A 19,839-nucleotide genomic window follows, 5' to 3' on the forward strand; every position below is an offset into this window, starting at 1 on the left:
CCTGGGGAATTAAGTCCCTCTGCATTGGTTCTTCCCTGAAGCAGCAGGAGCAGCACGCCATGCGCCGCAGGACGATTATGTCATAAGAGCGCCGAGGTGCTTAGCGCCACCAAAGACGGACTCCAGGGCGTTCCCATTCATGCTGCTCTCGCTGTGACAGCGGGGGACGAATGTGTCGCTGCAGGACGACCCGACTCACTGCAGCTCTTCTCTCTGCAGATGCGGCTCGTCTTCGACCGATTGCCGGGCTTCAAAGCCGTCAGCGTTCTGGGGATCCGGTACGCCTGCAGCCTCCGAGGAAAGAGTTGCTGGTTCAAAACCCTCTAAGCAGCAACTCAACAGAATAATTTCAGACCAGAACCAGCCAGAACCTCCACCTGCTAGCCAGTTGGGCCTAAATCATTTATTCCTGACCTGCTAGCAGTTTGTGATGTTGAGGTTCAAAGGCATTGCCATGGAGACTAACAGAAACAAACATAGTACTGTTTGGTCAGTACCCTGTTTCTGGTCCGACCCAGTAAGACCTCCAGCCTGGTTCTGGTCTGGGTTGTCTGGTCTCCAGGCTTTACATCCTTCTGTAGAGTGTCTGATGAAGGCTAGGGACACTCCTCTTCCTCTAACACTCCTCTTCTTCTTCTCCTGCCAGTGAGACGCTGGAACCTGACAGGTATGTAAACTGGTTCCTGTTTGCGTGTTGTGGTAAATACATTCCACCTGGTCCAGTCCAAACTGGGGAAAACTGGAACCTCACCTGACCTCCCAGGGGCATCAGGTGGGGTCAGTCTAAATATTTAAGTCAAGGAGACACAAATATCTGCTCTCGGTCTCCATTGTGACCAGAGAAAAACTCTCTAAACAAAGCCTTGCTAATATCCATCATCTACTCCTGCTGATACTGGGGTGTGTGTCTGTGTGTGTGTTAGGGCCTGGACAGCTCATTAGCCATGGACTCGCTCCAGAACCTTGCCGAGGGTCGAGAACCTTCTGGACCCTCAGCAAGGTTCTGGGAGTTCACCCAACCAGTCTACATGTGTTTTGTGGATTTGGAGAAGGTATTGAACCATGTCCCTCGGAGAGCCCTGTGGGGTTTGGGGTACTGGGCCCTTTGATACAGGATGTTAGGTCAAAGTTTGTAGACCAGCCAAGCTGTTGAGGGGATCCACTTTGGTGGCCTTAAGATTGCATCTCTGCTTTTTGTGCATGATGTGGTCCTATTGGCTTCATCAGGTCGTGATCTACAGTTTTCACTGAAGTGGTTTGCAGCCGAGTCTGAAGCGGCTGGGATGAGGATCAGTGCCTCCAAATCCGAGGGTCTTTAGCTAGAAAAGGGTAGAGTGCCTTCTCCAGGTTGGGTAAAAGGTCCTGTCCCAAGTGGAGGAGTTTAAGTATCTCTGGGTTCATGAAGGAGGGAAAAATAGAGCAGGAGATCGACAGGCAGACTGTTGCAGCATCTGCAGTGAAGCGGGCGCTGTACCGGTCCATCGTGGTGAACACAGAGCCAAGTCAACAGGCGAAGCTCTCGATTTACCAGTCAGTCTACGTTCCTATCCTCATCTACGGTCATGAGCTTTGGTTCACAACCGAATGACATCGTGGAAACAAGTGACCGAAATGATTTTCCCTTCAGGGTGTCTGGGCTCTCCCGTAAAGAGAGAAGCTCAGTTCTCAACAAAAACACAGCAGTGAAAATGATCTGGCTCTAGACCAGGGGTGGGCAATCCTGGAGGTCTGGTGTCCTGCAACTCTTATATGTCTCCCTGGTCCAACACACCTGGATCCAACAGCTGAATCTCCTCCTCAGTGCATCAGGTTCTCCAGAGTCCTGCTAACGACTCAGTATTTGACTCAGGTGTGTTGAAGTAGAGACACATCTAAAAGTTGCAGGAGACCAGCCCTCCAGGCCTGGAGTTGCCCACCCCTGCTCTAGACTCAATCTGGGAGAGAAACCATTAAAAATCTAGAGATCTTCAGAAAACCTAAAATCTATGAATCAGGCATAATTTGTGGATGAAAGGGAGAAACATAAGAATATGTAAGCATTGATGATGTGTCTCTGAAACACTTTTCCAGTTTCAGCTGAAGGAAAATATGACCTTACCTTTATGCAGGTTAGTATGCAGACACTGCAGTTGAGATGCATCATCGCCAGAGGAAGAGCCCATCTTACGATGTATTCACACCCTTTTTAGTCCGCTTTAACCAGACTGTAAGCTTGCATTCACATTGCAGCCTGAAGTGACCCAATTCCCATTTTTGTCAAATTGGATTTTTTTTAATTTATTTTTTTGCCGTGGCCGTTCACACTGCCAGTAAAAGCGACCTGTATGTGTTCTGCAGTCTGAACGGGCAAACGACCTGAACGTGTCCCACATGCGCAGTAGAGGGCGCAATAGCGTCAGCGTTCTCAGTGTTCTGCCAACCGCCATAAGAAGTGCTCAGTGTTTGCGGAAGTAAACATGGAGGCTAACGGTGAAGCTTAGCTTACATGTTGGAAGTTGTTGTCCGATCGGAGCAGCAAATTAACAACAGCGACAATTATGTAATATTAAATTATTCACCAATATAAAAGAGCAATTTGCTTAGTCCTCTCTTGCATCTTTATAGAAACCAAACTGTTTATAGATTTATATTAAGGGAGAATACTTACAAACATCAGCAATGTCCTCAGCTTTAATTTAAGCCACGTTTATAGAAATCGGGTAAGAAATAAAGGCGCTGCGATCATTTTGTGACAGATTCCTGCTCATCCCGCATTGGAACAGCCTGTTTTAGTGGACAGACTCACCGCGCAGTAACGGAGCGTCGCTAGCGTTAGCGGCTAACAGCCGATGTCCAAACCAGTAATGTATGAATGAAGAAATCCTGCAGCCGCTAAAATCTGAGACTGCTCCGTTTTTGCTACTTTTTGTGAAGAAGGAAGTTGCGCTGCTCTTCTTCAGAGGTTTTGTGTTGATTCCTTCAGTGGTTCTTGGTGCAGCGCCCCGACAGGCGACAGGGGGAACAGGTTTTCAGTTAGTTTGGATCGTTTGACTCAGTGCAGTGTGAAAACGAAGTACAGCAGCTGGAAATGTAACAAATGTTGCAATTTTGGTCCCCAATCGAACCGAGTCTACCGGACTATCCGGTGTGAAAACAGCCTTAGATGTCAAAAATAAAATTGCAAAAACAAAACAAGCATGTGTTTTTTTGTTTTTTCGTTTTTAAAACGAAATTAGAAAAACGGCAATTGCAAAAATAAAAAAGGGGTACGTTTTGGGGTTTTTTTAAAACTGCAATGGTTAAACCAAAGACAAGCTTTTATTTTGTTGTTAATTCAACGGGACCTTAAGGCGGAACCGGAAATGAAGACCTGAACTCTTGGCATATAACTTTTTCAGTTACCAGTAGGTGGCGGTAATGTACACATGGCGAAGCAAAGCATTACTGATTTCAGTGTGTTTTTCCTCTCAAACAGTTCGGTAATCAATTATTAATCAATTATTAACCTATTATTTAGGAATGGTTTGTTTTTTTGCCATCTTCATCCACTGTAAATTATTCTTCTTTGGCAACTTACTTCATTTCCGGTATCGCTACATATTAAAACAACAACCGTAAGCAAAAGTCAAACTCTGTTGATTTTCTATTAATTCGATTTTGCATTTTTTAGATTTAGGTTTTAAAAATGGAAAAATAAAATAAATACATGCTTATTTTGATTTTTGCAATTTTATTTTAAAACGAAAAAAACAATTAACGAACCATACACTGATTATGTCAGCTGGTGATTCACAGCAGCAGATGACACTGACCCTGAATGCAGAACATTTTTAGTTCATCTTCTATGCAGAGCAAACAGCAACTCCTCAAAGGACGCCTTTCTAATCAGAAACATTGTCCTTGTTGACACAGTCAGCTGCTTTGGGAGAGTCTGAGGACGTTTACATCACAGGTCTTTAACTCTAGGCCTGGAGGCCTCTGAAAACTTTGGTTGTGTCTGTGCTTCAACACACCCGAGTCCAATGATCAGGGCATCAGCAGGAGAACCACACTGACCTAAGGGGACGATCCAGTTATTTGGTTCAGGTGTGTTGGACCAGGAACACGTCTAACGGTTGCAGATCCCTGGTTTACATTATAAACAAACACAGATTAGTCCATCAGTACTTTATAGAAGAAGAAACATTTGAGATAAAATCAGTAAAGTACTAAGATGTGGGACCAAGCAGGACTTGTACCTCTAGATCTGAGGGTTGTTTTGTATTTCAGGGCTAAAGGAATCTCGGTCCACTACTCTGTGGTCTTTGAGAACAACATCCATCACGCAACCTCAGAGACAACCAGAGAGCCAGAGGCCTCTGCTGACTCTGGACTCAGAGATATGTTGGTCAAGGCTTTACAGGAGAAAGCTTCTCTGCCAGTCGACCTGGACTCCCTGAACTTCCAGCCAGGTATTGCTCTGACGCAGACCGCTGATTCTTCAGGTCACAGGCTCTGAATTGAACCTCCAGCTCTTTGAGCTAATGAATTCATGTTTAAAGAAGACGTTGAACCTTCAGCAGTTTCCGCTCCTGCATTGATGAACATTTATTTTCCAGAAGTTATCATCTTCCCAACACCAACATCATCTGCAGCCGAAGAGATGGATGAGGTAAGAGCTTCAGCTGCAGCTTATCTGACATTAATAGTTTAATTGCTGTGTCACAAGAACGGCATACTTGAGAGACTAGAATAAGATTTTGGAGTAAATAACCAAATGAAACTAAAATCATCATAATGGTGCATCTGTGTGTTCACAGCCCAGTGAACCTGATTCCCACAATGAGTTTAAAGTCTTCACCCCTGAGCCTGAGGTGAATAAACTTCATCCTCCTCTCACCTCGAAGGAGAAGGAAAATGACCTTGTGACCCTGCTGGACTCCACCGCTGTCACACATGGCGAGATGATTACGGTGACTGATGGGATGGCACTGATCAGTGATGATCCCCCGGCTTCAGAGGACATTACTGATGATTCAGAAGAAATTTACATGATTGAACCAGAGCTGTCAAGCCAAGAACAAGAGGAAGAGGAATTGCTCATCATCACACATGAGATTGAAACCATTCATCAGGATGAAACGGGGGAACTTGTGCGTGTCTACATCCCAACCCCAACGCTGCTTCTTCAGGGGGAGGCGGACAATCCATTTATCACTTTGTCTCCTAACCTGATATCAGAGGAAGACCTCAGTCCTGTTGAAAAAGAGGGAGAAAGTCCTGTGTTTAAACCAACAGCTCAGATTGTATTCACTGCAGCCGTTGGCAATAAGGAGCTGTCGGAAATCACAACTCCAAGTTTCAAACCTGCAGACCTCACAGACCAGCCACCCACAGAGCCAGCATTGATCCCTAAAGAGGAAGAAGACATCAACGTTCTTCCACATGAAGAAAAGCTAGATTTAGGTTTTTCAAAACCTGAACCAAGTGACGTTCTGGACCAAGAATCACAGGATGTTAGAAGTTTGCAAAGTGAAGTAGAACTGCTAGAGCCAGAGGAAGATACAGTCATTCTGGAGGTTTTAAGGCCAAACCTTGAGAAAGTAGAAGTCTCAGAAACAGGTGAAGTTGCAGTTGAAATGTCAGAATCAGGTGAAGCAACATTTGAAGTCTCAATGCCAGAAAAAGAAGAAAAGCCATCAGAGTTTATCACAGAAGTAGTTGACATTTCAAATCCAGCCACAACACCTGACACTTCAGAGACAGAAGCACCTGAAGTTTCGGAGCCACACCAAGAAGTTCAACAAGTTTTACTAATGGACAAAGAAGTAGTGGATATTTCAATGCAAGAAAAAGATCCAACTAAAGCATCAGAGACAAAGAAACAGTTGGTTGTCGAAAGTCAGGAGGAAGTTTCAGAGCCAGAAATTGTGTTTCCTGTTACAGAGAAGGACCTTGAAACATTTAAATCAGTTGAACCAGAAGAACCGCTTCCAGAGACGGACTCTGATGATACCAAACCTGAGGTTTTCACAGAACAAGGTGTAGAAGACGGTGTCAACATTTTGCAACCAGAAAAAGGAATAGTTGAACTTACAGAACTAAAAGAAGAGCAGATAGAAAAAGTCATTGAGGTGTCGCTTTTAATTCCTCAACTAGAGGAAAATTTGGTGGAAGCCCCAGAAAAAGAGGAAGAGGTTGTGCTTGTTGGCTCCAAAGATGAAAAAGTTTTAGAGAGACCAGGTCATGAAGTTCTGAAAGAAACGTTACCTGAAGTCCCTGAAGAAAAGGGTCCTGATGTCACAGAGGAAAGGGTTCCCATATTTATGGAGGACAGAGTTGCTGAAGTCACCAAGGAAACCATTCCCAGGGTCACCGAGGAAGAGAGAGTTCCCAAACATATAGAAGATAGGATTCCTGAACACTCAGAAGAAAGTGTTACTAAAGTTACACAGGACATGGTCCCTGGAGATACTGAGGAAACCGTGTTCAAAGTTACAGAACAAAAGGTTCCCAAAGTTACGGAGGAAAACGACAACATGGGTGGAGTTACTGATAGAGTTTCAGAACCACAGGAAGCAGTTCCTGAGTTGGATAGAGAAGAAGTTAGAGAGATTTCAGTCCATGTGGTGAAGCTTCAAACAGAAGATGTCACTGAAATTGCAAATGCAGATTTTGAGGATGAAAAGGTTGTAGTTGCCTCACTTGATGAGAGTCTGGTGGACATTGCACAGCCAGAACCTTCATCAGAGAAGACTGAAGCCATAGGTGAATCAAAAAGTCCAGAACTGGAGACAGTATCAGAACCAGACAAAGACCGATTGGACTTCTTACCAGACTTGCCTAAAGGTCCAGAACCAGAAGAGGAGGTCATAGAGCCAGAAACAAAGAGAGATTCTACAGAACCAGCTACTGAGTCAATCAAAATCCTCCAGACTTTGGAAAGCATGGAAGAACTTCACTACAGAGATGGTAGTGTTCAGGTAGTGGGGGAAGAGCCACTGGATAGTTCTGATGAACTCAACCCATCAGTGGAAGATAATCTGCCCATCGTACCAGGACTCCTCCATTCACCTGAGGAAAAAGCACCAAACCTCATCTACCCAATCACAGAGGACGTTGACACCCAGGAGGACGTTGATGGAACCAACATAGAGGTGGAGAGAGAAGCCAGTGCCTTCAGAATACCAGAACCTGTCCAGACTGATCTACCCATTGAAGGAGCAACATCTGTCTCAGGTAACGTCAACTATTGTTTAGGTTATCAAGCTTTAAGATTCAATATGAGCTCCTTGAGGAAAGTTGATTTCCCATCATTAATTACCTTGAGCAGATGTTGGAGGGTCTAGATGTTACAGAAGGTACTTTAAGTAGAATTTAGACGGTTTTGGTAGTTTGTTCAAGACTCATCCTGTTATTTTTACCATTTCCTAGCCGCAACAGCTGCAGAGCTAGAGGTTCAGTCAGAGGATACTGTAGCGACAGATAACGTTTCATCAAAGACACAAGAAGAAGAAATGTTTGTAACTCGTAGCCCCATCTCAGAAGCCGTCTCTGCACCTCCATCTGCTGTCGACCTGGTTCAAGTACCAACACCTGGCCTGACTGAGGACTCGGGGCCCTTTGAGTTAACAGAGGACAAAAGTGAACCAGAACCACCTGTTGTTCCCCAGGTGGAAACGGCAGACCCTGAAAGCCTCACCGCCTCTCCAGGTGGGGAGGAGTTTTCTGAGGAACTGGACCAGAGCAACACTCCCAGTAAGGAGTCAGTGGACCCTGGCAGTGATCTGACCACTGCAGCAGAGGAAGATGCCGCTCCTCTAAGATACTTGACCACGCCCACCATGACCACCGCCAGCAACAGGCAGGAGCTGGTGGTGTTCTTCAGCCTGCGCCTCACCAACATGGACTTCTCTGAAGACCTTTTCAACAACACCTCAGCAGAGTACAGAGCCCTGGAGAACACTCTTCTAGACGTGGTGAGTAGAACCACAAAAACCTAAAGGTCCGACTGGAAAAGATGGAGAAATTACAAGATGTTTCTAGACCTCAGGGTGGAGAGAGAGGGTGAAACTTTTCAGCAGGTAACATGAAGGCTGTGGTCTCTCCCAGGGCTTTCCCCTGTTAGTTAAAATGCTGGAGAAGTTTCCTACTCATAAAATATTTAGTGATGTCTAAAAGCAGGAGAGCTGGAGAAATGATCCCGAAGAGAATCAATCCAAAACTCCATCCTGGTCTTTAAGGCGGTCCAGAAGGTTCTGACCAGGGCGTCTCATTAAAACCTTTTTCTTGATTAGATTTCTACAGCATACAGTCATGGTCAAGTCCATATGAATAAATATGAGTTAATTACTGAGGTGCCTCACATTCAGGCTCTCTGAATGTTATCTATGAAGCCGATGGCAGATTAATGCAGCAGAAAACGTTCCAGAAACTGAATCCCTTCTCTGCCCAGTAGCAGATGAGCTAAAGAGCTCCAGCGGCGGCTCACTAGCTGCTGCTAGCTGGTTCTTAGCCGCTCCTGCTTTCCTTCCATGTCTCTAACCTACGCCTGCGCTTGCCGCTGCAGCTGCTGCCGTACCTGCAGGCCAACCTGACGGGCTTCAGGAAACTGGAGATCCTGAACTTCAGGAAGGGCAGCGTGGTCGTCAACAGTAAGATGCGCTTCTCCCGCTCCGTACCCTACAACGTCACCGAGGCCGTCCGCTGCCTGCTGGAGCGGTTCTGCTCCGCCGCCAGGAGGCTCCAGATCGACCGCAGCTCTCTGGACGTGGAGCCAGGTGAGGGGTCAGAGGTCAGGGGTCGTTCCATTCTGGGACGGTCAGAATTGAACCAGGGGTTACCTACCTGAGCCCTGTCTACTGACAGAACCGCTCAGTAGAACTTTACCTGGCTTAGCTCAAAAAACTGGACTTTATTCTGGGTCCATCAGTGTTTCCATGGAAACCCAGAGGAACCAGCTTTCTGACCCTGAATCGGACCGGACCTCAGGCCGAACCAGACCTGGAACCTCAGCTTGAGGTTCTGCTGAGGAGCTCAGGAAGCCCAGGTTCTCGGTTCTGACGGTTCTGCTGTACTGACAATGTATTTGGAAAGCTTGACCTGTTTTTGTTTGGAGCAGGGATTGGGTCAGAACCTGGCTTTTACCTGTTGAGATAAAAGCCAGATTTAAAGTGATTCTTTCTTCCTGGTCAGCAGAACCAGACTCTCAGAACCAGAACCGACTGGCTGATATTCTGTCTGGTTAGAACCTGACTGTTGTGTTCTGTCCTCCTGTCTGCAGCTGATCGGGCCGATCCGTGCCGGTTCCTGGCCTGTGGAGATTCATCCCACTGCGTGGTTGACCACCGGACCCAAGAGGCCCGGTGCCACTGCAAACCGGGCTTCCTGGCCCAACAGAACCGGTCCTGTCGGAGCGTCTGTGAGCTGCAGCCCAAGTTCTGCCCAGACGGGGATTGTCACGTGGTTCCAGGTCGAGGAGCTGAGTGCAGGTACCAGAGAGGTCCGATTCACCTAAACTGGGCCAAACCGCAACCGGCTCTTCTGTTTTGTCAGAGTTTGGTGTTTTTCTCAGGTACTGGTCATCAGGTCAAAGGTCATGATGCCAGTAACAAGTTGACCTTGGTCTCTCTTCAGGTCGTTGTTCTCAGCAACAAGAACAACCTGTCAGACAATGGGAACCAGGTCCACTTTATGTCCGTTTGGGTCAGAACCAACAGGACCAACAGAACCAAAAAGTACTCGACAGAATCTCTCCAGCTCGATCAGCTGGGTTGAGACCAGCTGGTGGTTCTGGTGGAGATCGGACCTTTCAGGTTCTGTTGCTGCACTGCAGGAACGCCACCGACTCCCGAACCAGAGCTAGAATTTTTACCATAGCAACAGGACTTTAACTAGATTGCTACATTTTGTCAGTTTCTGTGTTCTTGTTTCTACCTTAATGGCTGAGATGGTTGCCATAGAAACATTTTACATGCATGAAGATTAACTCACTTTCATGCATGTAAGGGTCAACCATCAGCTGAGCTCCCAGCTGATGGTTGCTCAGCTGGTTGCTGCTTCCTGTCTTTTCAGACCCAGAGGCGGATCTCAGCGGTCCGGCCTGACCAGATAGGAAGACGCGTTGGATCGGACGGGACCAGGGAACGTGAAAAGGTACTGATTCTGGTGGGTTGGTTCTGATGAGGGCGCTGCGGCCTCCTTGGCGCCCCCCAGTGGTAGAACCAGAACCAGATCCAGCTGTTCTTCCTCTAACCGGGTCTTCCTGTTCCTGCAGACTCACCAGAGCTTCAGAGGATCAGCATCGACCCGACTGAATCCGGTCAGAACAGACGAGCCCATCTGATTGGGACATCGGGTCTGCAGCTGGTCGACTTCAGCTGAAGGTCCATCACAGTTGGGTTTAGGCCCAGACTTTGACTAGGCCATTGCAGAACCTCGATTGTCTTGTTTTCAGCAGTTCTGACCCGGTTCTGCTGGGTTTGGGATCTGAGTTCTGTTGGCGACCCAGATGAAGACCAGACAGACTAGGTTCTGTCCCAAAACGTAGATCTTCAAAGTCTGAGAACAACTTCCTCTTTCATATCCCGCTTCCTGGAGAACTGACCTTTAACTTCCTTGGACACAACCCCAAACACCCATCACCCTGGAGACGACCCTGAACACCCATCACCCTGGAGACGACCCTGAACACCCATCACCCTGGAGACGACCCCAAACACCCATCACCCTGGAGACGACCCTAGAGACGACCCCGAACACCCATCACCCTGGAGACGACCCTAGAGACAACCCCAAACACCCATCACCCCGGAGACGACCCCGAACACCCATCACCCCGGAGACGACCCCGAACACCCATCACCCCGGAGACGACCCCGAACACCCATCACCCTAGAGACGACCCCGAACACCCATCACCCTGGAGATGGAGACGACCCTAGCCTAGAGACGACCCCGAACACCCATCACCCTGGAGACGACCCTAGAGACAACCCCAAACACCCATCACCCTGGAGACGACCCCAAACACCCATCACCCATCACCCTGGAGACGACCCCGAACACCCATCACCCTAGAGACGACCCCGAACACCCATCACCCTGGAGACGACCCCAAACACCCATCACCCTGGAGATGGAGACGACCCTAGCCTAGAGACGACCCCGAACACCCATCACCCTGGAGACGACCCTAGAGACAACCCCAAACACCCATCACCCTGGAGACGACCCCAAACACCCATCACCCATCACCCTGGAGACGACCCTGAACACCCATCACCCTGGAGACGACCCCAAACACGACCCCAAACACCCATCACCCTGGAGACGACCCTAGAGACGACCCCAAACACCCATCACCCTGGAGACGACCCTAGAGACGACCCCAAACACCCATCACCCTGGAGACGACCTCGAACACCCATCACCTCGGAGACGACCCCGAACACCCATCACCCTGGAGACGACCCTAGAGACGACCCCAAACACCCAGCTTTTTGGGCCTCCATTAAAAGTCCCAACTTTGCATTATTTTGTAAATAATGACACTTCAATGCAAAGTTGGCATTTTAATGGACCTTCAAGACAACTTTTAAAGCAACTTTGCATTAAGTGTCATTTACCGAATGACACTTAAGTGAGACTCCATGTTCATGTCAGGTGTTGTCATGTTTGAGTGTCATGTCAGTCTTATGCAAACCCGTTAAATAAAGTGACACCTTTAGCCTGTCCGACAAAATAAACAAAGGTTCCACTTTTCACTGTTATTTATTCATAAATATCAGATTCAAGCTAAATATTTGGTCTGAGATAGCAGAATATTTAAACTGACGCTAAATATTTAGATGGAAGCTCTCAGTTTATCTCGGAGCTAAATGTTTAGCTAGTATGCTAATTCGCTCACCGACAACAGTTAGTGGACTACCAAAATAAAAGCTGGGTCTCCAGAACCTTTATCGACTCCTGCTTTCGTGTTCGCCTCCATCGCCGTTTCTTTTCCTCTTTTCTTGTTCAACATTTCAGCTGATGCAGGACTGGAGACCAGAACCTGAACAGAACCTCTGCTATTGTTCTGATGTAATACTCCAACCATCAGAACCTTAAGAATGGGCTCTTTGCACCTCAGCTTCCGCGTTCGGGGTAAAGCGGCTCGATTGTTTCCGATCCAATACAAATATCATTTACATTAGGTGCTGCAGTGCTTGGCCAAGGTTTGTACATCGATCCGAAGCCCCAACAAGTCAGCTGGAGAAAGGTTTTAAGATGTTCGCCTCGTTATACATTCACTGACACGAAGGTGAGTTTTACTTAAACTTTGTGGCTAACATTAATGTTAGCTTATGCTAGTAGGCAATATTCTCGGACACTGTTCTTGTAAAATGTGCTATTTAAGTATCTAAACATTCTAAAGGACAATGTATTTATCTTATTTTCAAGTATATTATGTGTGTTTATTGTCGTTAGTGTCACAGACTAACGGGGAGGTTACGGTTCGGGCTTTTAGCTTCCGAAGCCTGACGGAGCTCAACAAGCCTCATAGCTTAACAGTAGCGCAGCTCTGGTGTCAGAGATCTGGTTCAGCTGTTCAGGTTCAAAGTTGCTGCTTTTAGAAAAATATGACCGTGTTGCTTCATGTCTCCGTGTTATTTCGTTTTATTACCTTTGCATGTTTCTTGTGAAGAGCTCAGATAGGACGGTGTTTACAGCAGTATGTACAGGCGGATCAGTTGCTCGGCTGTCTGCCTCTGGTCTGCTCTCTGGTTCCCATAAACTCTTTCAGGCTGAATATAGAAGTGATTCCATGGAAATAACTCAGGGAGGCTCCTTTATTTACCATCCGTATCCCCGGTAGTTTTAGGCTGATCCGGAGTGAAGTGAAGGCTGCAAACTTTGCTGTGCGGCGTTAGCTGGTAGCGACAGATATTTACAAGCCATCTTCTTAATTCAGGATCGCTTGGAAATTAACGAAAACTTAAAAGCCCATTATATTAGGAAGACAATGTTAATAGCATTGTTTTTTTGCATCTGAAATACGACTTAGTCTTTTCTACCAGTCATGGTAACTCAAAGCGGAAAAAAGTGAGCCGCATTGGCTCCTGGAGATGTGACGTCAACGCCTTAGGTGCAAAGAGCCCATTAAACCTGTTTTTGAACTGAACTAAACTTTAGTAAGATGGTTCTGGACCAGAGAACCTGATGGGACGGGTCCAAATCAATAGTTAAGCAGCTGGCCAGATGTTACTGGTCCACAACTGAATGAGGTTTGGACCTGACTGGGTCAGTTTATCTGGACCAGGACAGAATTAGCTTCGTCTCTTGATGGTTTCCGTTTTATTTCCTGGATGATAATGAAAGCAGCCCCTGGGTTCTGGTTCTGCCTGGTGACTCAAACTGGACCTTTTCTCATTTATTTTGTTTGAATTTTCGCTGAAATGTTGAATAAATATTTCTGTTTTTCTCAAGTCTGTGTTTCAGCTTGTTTGGAGTGGAAGGAGAAGAGAACCGGGAAGTAGAACAGGAAGTAGAACAGGAAACACTTTATTCAACCATTAGAGATCAGGGTCAGAAGCGGATCAGAACCTCCTGGACCGGTTCCGGTTCCTTTCCTAACAGCATCAACATGCCGATCCGACGGCCCAGTTCAGGCTAGATGTCGATGCCGTTTGGACCTGCCGGTTCTGACCCGGTTCCTTCTGCGGGTTTCTAGCAGAGAACAGACAGGTTGCCGGTTTGATTCCTGCATATTTTATTGCTTCTCATTCGGAACCACAAAAGTAGAAACTTTCTCCCAAAAATAAACTCGTTTTCCTGTCGATCCGCTCCAGAGCGTCACAGTCTGGGAGGAAGCAGATCCCGGAGCGTCCGTTCTCAGCTGTTGCATAATCGTTTAATTTTCCTTTTCAAACAGGAAATGATGTCAGAGCCGCTCCAGGATACAACATTCCCAAATCAAACAAACAGGGAAAAACGAGATTCATTCAACAAATCAATCACGTCTGGAAAACATTCGGCCAGAACGGAAACGAGCATCAATCAGGATGAGGAGCGGCTCCGCCTCACGCCGCCGCTCCTGCCCAGCAGAACCGACCCGACCGGGTCATCGGCCCACTGCCGGGTGGGAACGCTTCATCGGAATAAATCAGGAATGCATGATTAGAGGAACGAGATATTCCAGGTGTGGAGGTCCGACTGCAGCGGCTAGCCTGTTAGCCCGCTAGCCTGTTAGCCTGAGTTAGCATGTTAGCCTCCTTTAGCCTGCAGACGTTAAAATTGGCTAGTGGGATTAGCTCCTCCTGCAGGACGGGAGCGGCGGCGTGCCCCGTCACTTCAGCAGGCTCTGCAGCATGGCGGTGGCATAGGTGGGGCGCGCCTGGCGGCTCTCGATGGCGCTGCGCAGGTACTGCACGCCGCCGCAGCGCTCCCAGATCTCCTCGAACTGCCGGGGCAGAATCTCCGCGCCGCGCTTCCGGGACAGACCCGTCTCCTCCAGGCTCAGCTCGCACATCTCCATGTCGTCCTTCCCTGCAGCAGAACCAGAACCATTAGACCAGTGGTTCTTAACCTTTTTTGAGGTACCGAACCCACCAGTTTCATATGTGCACTCACTGAACCCTTCTTTTTTGACAAATAATATATGATTTTTTTCCCCAAATTCTAGTTGGGTTACCCACCTAGAGTCTAGTTGGGTAAAGATCACCAAGTCTTTTTAAAAGGTAGAGTCTCTGAGAACAGTTCTTCAAAATATAGTGAATGTTTTCAGCAAAGTTGAGCTGACTGTCCAGGAAAGACCCAAGATATTTAAAATCTGCCACAGTTTCAACAGGTTGGCCATCGAGAGAAACTGGAACCACTTTAAGGTCTTGTTTAGATCATTTAATTATCTCTACATTCTTAAGAGAATGAAAAATTAATAATAAATAAAGACTTTGCGGTATTCTGATTTAGTAATGTAATTATATCAGTTGTGTTACCACCCCCACACCACTAGAGGCAGTAGGAGGCCCGAAAAAGATGCGACTAAGGAGCAGATTTAGAAGTACACCGAAAGGTACAGAATTTGGTAAAATGGCCCGTCACGATAACTAATTTTGCTGGACAATTGTCTAAAAAATGATTGCGTTAAACAATAATATTGTTTCAAGACTTTTGACACTGATTTAATGGAAATGACTAATAATGCATGTGATTTCCTGCCATAGATACACTTTATTTTTAAAAGAACATAACACTGGAACTGATAAACTAAAGAAAACAACCAAAAACAAAAATAAAATGGATTCTCAGTCTCCATTAACAAAAAACGTACTTGAATAAAAACTGCAGTATTTATTTCCACTTTGGCTTTATGTTGTTTATTCAACCAAAAGAGTGCAGATTATGAAGTCTGTATTGCCTTTCAGTAATCACTAGATTTAAATGGAGAAGACGGGCACATCCGACCACCTAATGCAGTAGCTCACACTACACCATTTTTCGCCCCTATTTTCTCCTTATGACAATCTTGGATCGTTGGCCGATCTAAGATTGTCGCTGTTGTAACCGATCATCCTGCAGTGTGATGTAGGTCGTCGTGGCCGCTCCGATCTAAATCAGGGGTTTTCCCCGACTGGGAGCTTAACACTGAATGTGACAGGTAGCCAATCAGAAAGCCGGATTCTCCTCCGTGGTTTCTGAGGGAAAATTATGGAGGGGAATCCCAAACAGCTGACACGGCGCGACACGACATCCAGCAGACATCGGAGATGATATGTGGAAACAAGATTAATGTTTATTCAACATTTGGTGCAAAGAATATAGAAATGACAAGAAGAGGAGTTGGAGCCAAATTGCTACTGCAGCTGATAAACCCTGTAAGTTTTCAGCTGTTCTTCGTTAACGTGACATAAATGGGTTATAATGATTTTCATTCAGTCAGGACTTTACGCTGACTCTAGCCACATGCATCACAGGTAGATTCTAGTAAAGCATTGATTAATGCCTGGTTTTAAAATTAGTTAACTGGACTGTAGCCATTATTTTGTGCCCATGTGACTGGAAACCACACGGCACGAACCCGATCGAACCCGATCGAACCGTTTTACCCAGGATTTCTGTCGGCCGATGTGTCTCTCAGGTTTAGAAAATGGGGCGACAACTCGTGTCGTGTCCGCTGGACATTACACTAAGGAAATGAGGAAGGGAGGGTCAGTGGCCACCGAACCCCTGAGACCGACTCATCGAACCCCCGGGGTTCGATAGAACCCAGGTTAAGAACCACTGCATTAGACAGAACCAGCGGTCCAAACGTCCCTGAGTTCCTATAAAAAGACGAAAAGTCTTTGTTCCTACAGAGATTAAATTCCCTTCTGGAAAACGTAGGACCATCATTTATCTGTAGGACCAGTTCTAGAAATAGGCAACATAGAACCAATAGATGGAAGCCCAGGGTGTCATCTACTGAAGGGGGCGCTGCTGCAACTACTAGAAACGGAACAGAGCATCTCCGACTGGAGCCGGTCGCTAATTGTAGCTGCTAATCATGCTAGCACACTTCACTCCATATAAAGGTGCCTCACTTCACCTCTGCTTCAGCTCACCTACCCACAATCCTTTGTTGCATCACCAAGCCCTAACCCCAGAAACCAACGGCAACAAGATGTATAGAAATATTGGCTGGTCAAATCGGCCCAGTTTCATTACCGATGTTATTATCGATAAATCGCAAATGGCAATCATGAATGCTGCCGTTCACCTGCAGGTCGTGACCCCGTTAGCCCCGCCAACTGACCTGCCACCAGCAGGATGGGATGCTTGTCGGGGTGCAGCTCCATCTGTCGGGCGATCCAGGCGCCGTCGAAGTGCGCGTACCACCAGCCTTTCTTCTGCTGCGGCTCCTTGAACTGCTCCGCCGGCCGAATGAACGGGATGCGGAAGTAACGCTGCTGCCGATTGGCCGACAGGTCCTGCTGCCGCGCTGGGAGGGGCGGGGCCAAGCTCTGCTGGGCTGCTGATTGGACGAGAGATATTAGAGGCAACAGGACATGGAGATGGACCAGAACCAGAAGGCCCAGTCTATTGGGACCTACAGGCCGCTTCGAGACCCAGAACCAGAAGATCCAGAATATGGGGAAAAATCAAAAAAGGTTCTGCAGAACCAGCAGGTCCAAATCCAGCTGGATCAGAACTTCACTGATGGAGCAGAGTCAAAAACCAGAACCTGAGATGTGTCCAACAGGACTTTCCCTCCCTGCTGGATCCACTCAGGTTCTGATCGGGTTCTGCTCAATCGCACTTTGTTCTGGACCCAGTGTGGACCGGTACCATCAGAACATCTTCCTTCTTCCTCTATGAAGCAGAGCAACTAGAAGCAGAACCAGCGGTCCCAGTAGGCCCAGTTAGGAGCAGAACCAGCGGAACCAGCAGGTTAGTGGAGGTTAGCCGGGTTCTACAGAACTTACGTGTTTCTCTGGCTGCAGACGGAACATCTGAAACACGGAGACACAGGATGAAGACCATTCTGCCTGACCCAAATGGGTCTGACAGGTTCTGGTCCTGACACTGAACCAGAACCTGCAGAAGCTCAGGACCAGAATCTCTGTGAGGAAACTAGTTGGATCAGAACCTTCAGGTGGCTAGAAGGTTCTGATGTTTCCTGACCAACAGAACCTTCAGCTGAATATCTGAGGAGCTGGTGAAACCAGAACCGGTTCAGAACCAGAATAGAAGCGGCATACCGTATTCCATGACGGAGCGCGGCGCCCGCTGATCCGCCTCGGCGTTCCTCTTCTTGTTCCGGGCCTTCCAGGCGTGGTACACCTTCAGCCGCCGGTGGAACTCCTCCCTGCAGGCCGCCAGCAGCTCGATGTCTGAGGGAGAGGAGGACGGGTCAGGACCCGGTTCTGAACCGGAACCTGCTTCTGTTGGGCCCACCCGCTCAGGGAGGTTCACTGGGTTTCATTTATAATTTATTAACATGACAGATCTGATCCATAATGCACTCTGGACCCAACAGAACCAGCAGACTGGACCCAACAGAACCAGCAGACTGGACCCAACAGAACCAGCAGACTGGACCCTCCCTGAAGTTTCATCGTCTCTTCAGCTGCTCACCAACCCTGAGACCGCCTAAACCTCGACCCAAAGAACTCAGTCAGCACCAACCCAATGCTGTTTGGTTCTGACCGTTTAATACTTTAAATTAGATTCTGAAAACTGATCTGAGAGTTTAGTAGCCCCGCCCCTCGCCATAAAATCCAGTAACTTCTGGATCTGTGTTGTTCACCACAGGATGTGCTGACGGACCCAGACCCAGAACTAGATCGGAACTTCAACCTGTATCTAAACATGAACCTGGATCCAGATCTAACCCTAATCCCAGATCCGGGTCACTCACCACAGGATGTGTTGATGGCGTCCCGCAGCTCGGCGTACTTCCACTTGCTCAACTCAAACTTTTTGGCGTTGGCAGCAGCTTTGTTAGCCTGAACCTGCGGCCCTCTGGGACAGGAAGCAGAGACAGGAAACAGGAAGTGAGACGAAGACGTGCAGGTGAGGAGGAGGGGACCGCCTGAACGCCAAAGATCCACCTGAGGAGCCGAGTTCACTGAGAGTTTCCCACTGAAACTGGTTCTTATCACAGTTCTGGTCCAAAGAGAAGTCCAGAGTTCTGGACCAGCAGAAGTTCTAACTGGGTCCAAAAGGTTCTGGCTCTCTACCTGGATATGGACTCAGTCCTCAGCTGCAAGTAACCAGGTGTTCGACTCCGGAACCGGATCTGGATCAAGAACTGGATCTGGACTATCTGCTCCTCAGACCTTCTAGTCTCTGGATCAACAATGTGGTCTTCAGGAGCAACACTTGGTGAACCAGAACTCCCAGTGACCTTCCAGTGACCTCCCAGTGAACTCCCAGTGAACTCCCAGTGAACTCCACTCCATCAGGAGCTCAAAGATGGAATCAGAGTCCAGTTCTACAAACAGAACAGGGTTACGGGTCAGAAACACACCAAGTGGAGGAGAGGAGAAAGAACTGCATGCAGTAGAACCAATAGAACCCAGCAGAACCAAGTAGAACCAAGTAGAACCCAGTAGAACCAATAGAACCCAGTAGAACCAATAGAACCCAGCAGAACCAAGTAGAACCCAGTAGAACCCAGTAGAACCAATAGAACCCAGTAGAACCAATAGAACCCAGTAGAACCAGTAGAACCCAGTAGAACCAATAGAACCCAGTAGAACCAATAGAACCCAGTAGAACCAGTAGAACCCAGTAGAACCAATAGAACCCAGTAGAACCAAGTAGAACCCAGTAGAACCAGTAGAACCAATAGAACCCAGTAGAACCAGTAGAACCCAGTAGAACCAATAGAACCCAGTAGAACCAGTAGAACCCAGGGTCCGGTGGACAGAGTGAGCAGAATCCATCTGTGAACCGTCAGCGACTTCTCATGTTGGAAATTCAGGAATTTGATTAATTTTAATTTAAAATTTTGATTTTTGTTGTTGGATCAGAAACCAGAAGATCCATTTTCCCGTCTTCATCCAGCTGTGCAGATCAGCGGAACCACATGGACCGGACCTCTGCTGGTTCTGGACCGGAAAGCTCTGGAAGTACCAGGAAGGGCCCGCTGGTGGCGCTGTAATCCACGCCCGACCTGGGTGACCTTTCGGGTCAGACGTTCTGGTGGTTCTGGAGGTGTGAGCGGGAATAAGACCCGAGCAGCAATTCCCAGTTCTCCAAACGTCTGAACTTTCTCCACCAACGGGCCGCAGGTCCAGAACCAGAACCTTCTTCTTCATGGACCGGTTTGGATCAATCAGGATCATCTGGTTCTGATTAGCGATCTGATCCGAATCAGAGAGAGATCGGAGAGATTTGGTTCCGACGGACGGATTTTAC

The 19,839-nt window shown here is 47.5% G+C and overlaps 2 protein-coding genes across 9 annotated transcripts in view; one reads left to right on the plus strand and one right to left on the minus strand.

Annotated features, from left to right (window-relative positions):
- The first annotated feature begins 219 nt into the window (after window positions 1–219).
- Window positions 220–10,225, plus strand: LOC106906137 (uncharacterized). Its single transcript, XM_014971280.2, has 9 exons — window positions 220–278; window positions 647–667; window positions 4,249–4,430; window positions 4,578–4,630; window positions 4,779–7,197; window positions 7,393–7,937; window positions 8,528–8,738; window positions 9,242–9,449; window positions 10,033–10,225. The coding sequence occupies exons 1-9, from the start codon at window positions 220–222 to the stop codon at window positions 10,070–10,072; spliced, it is 3,738 nt and encodes a 1,245-aa protein (XP_014826766.2). The 3' UTR covers window positions 10,073–10,225.
- A 3,466-nt stretch (window positions 10,226–13,691) lies between these two features.
- The window catches only part of myo6a (myosin VIa), a 34,208-nt gene continuing 28,060 nt past the window's right edge, over window positions 13,692–19,839 (minus strand). For 4 of the 8 annotated variants that reach the window (XM_088001707.1, XM_088001709.1, XM_088001708.1 and 1 more), the window contains 5 exons: window positions 18,335–18,438; window positions 17,676–17,807; window positions 17,400–17,426; window positions 16,730–16,948; window positions 13,692–14,484 (listed from right to left, as the gene is read on the minus strand). In XM_088001707.1, the coding sequence (XP_087857833.1) occupies window positions 14,285–14,484; window positions 16,730–16,948; window positions 17,400–17,426; window positions 17,676–17,807; window positions 18,335–18,438 (682 nt within the window). In that variant the 3' untranslated portion in view covers window positions 13,692–14,284. The remainder of the gene's footprint in view (window positions 14,485–16,729; window positions 16,949–17,399; window positions 17,427–17,675; window positions 17,808–18,334; window positions 18,439–19,839) is intronic. The other 4 variants (XM_088001710.1, XM_088001706.1, XM_088001704.1 and 1 more) reach the window with 3 other exon arrangements.

The sequence above is a fragment of the Poecilia mexicana genome, unplaced genomic scaffold (genome assembly GCF_051168715.1).
Source record: "Poecilia mexicana isolate PSO_F unplaced genomic scaffold, ASM5116871v1 scaffold_21, whole genome shotgun sequence".
In the NCBI taxonomy this organism is placed as follows: Eukaryota; Metazoa; Chordata; class Actinopteri; order Cyprinodontiformes; family Poeciliidae; genus Poecilia; species Poecilia mexicana.

Excerpts from the sequence above, each read along its gene's own strand:
- LOC106906137 (XM_014971280.2), top strand. The coding sequence starts at position 220 with ATGCGGCTCGTCTTCGACCGATTGCCGGGCTTCAAAGCCGTCAGCGTT. Across the intron at positions 8,739-9,241 it reads CTCTCTGGACGTGGAGCCAG|CTGATCGGGCCGATCCGTGC; the intron begins GTGAGGGGTCAG and ends TCCTGTCTGCAG. Across the intron at positions 9,450-10,032 it reads GGTCGAGGAGCTGAGTGCAG|ACCCAGAGGCGGATCTCAGC; the intron begins GTACCAGAGAGG and ends CTGTCTTTTCAG.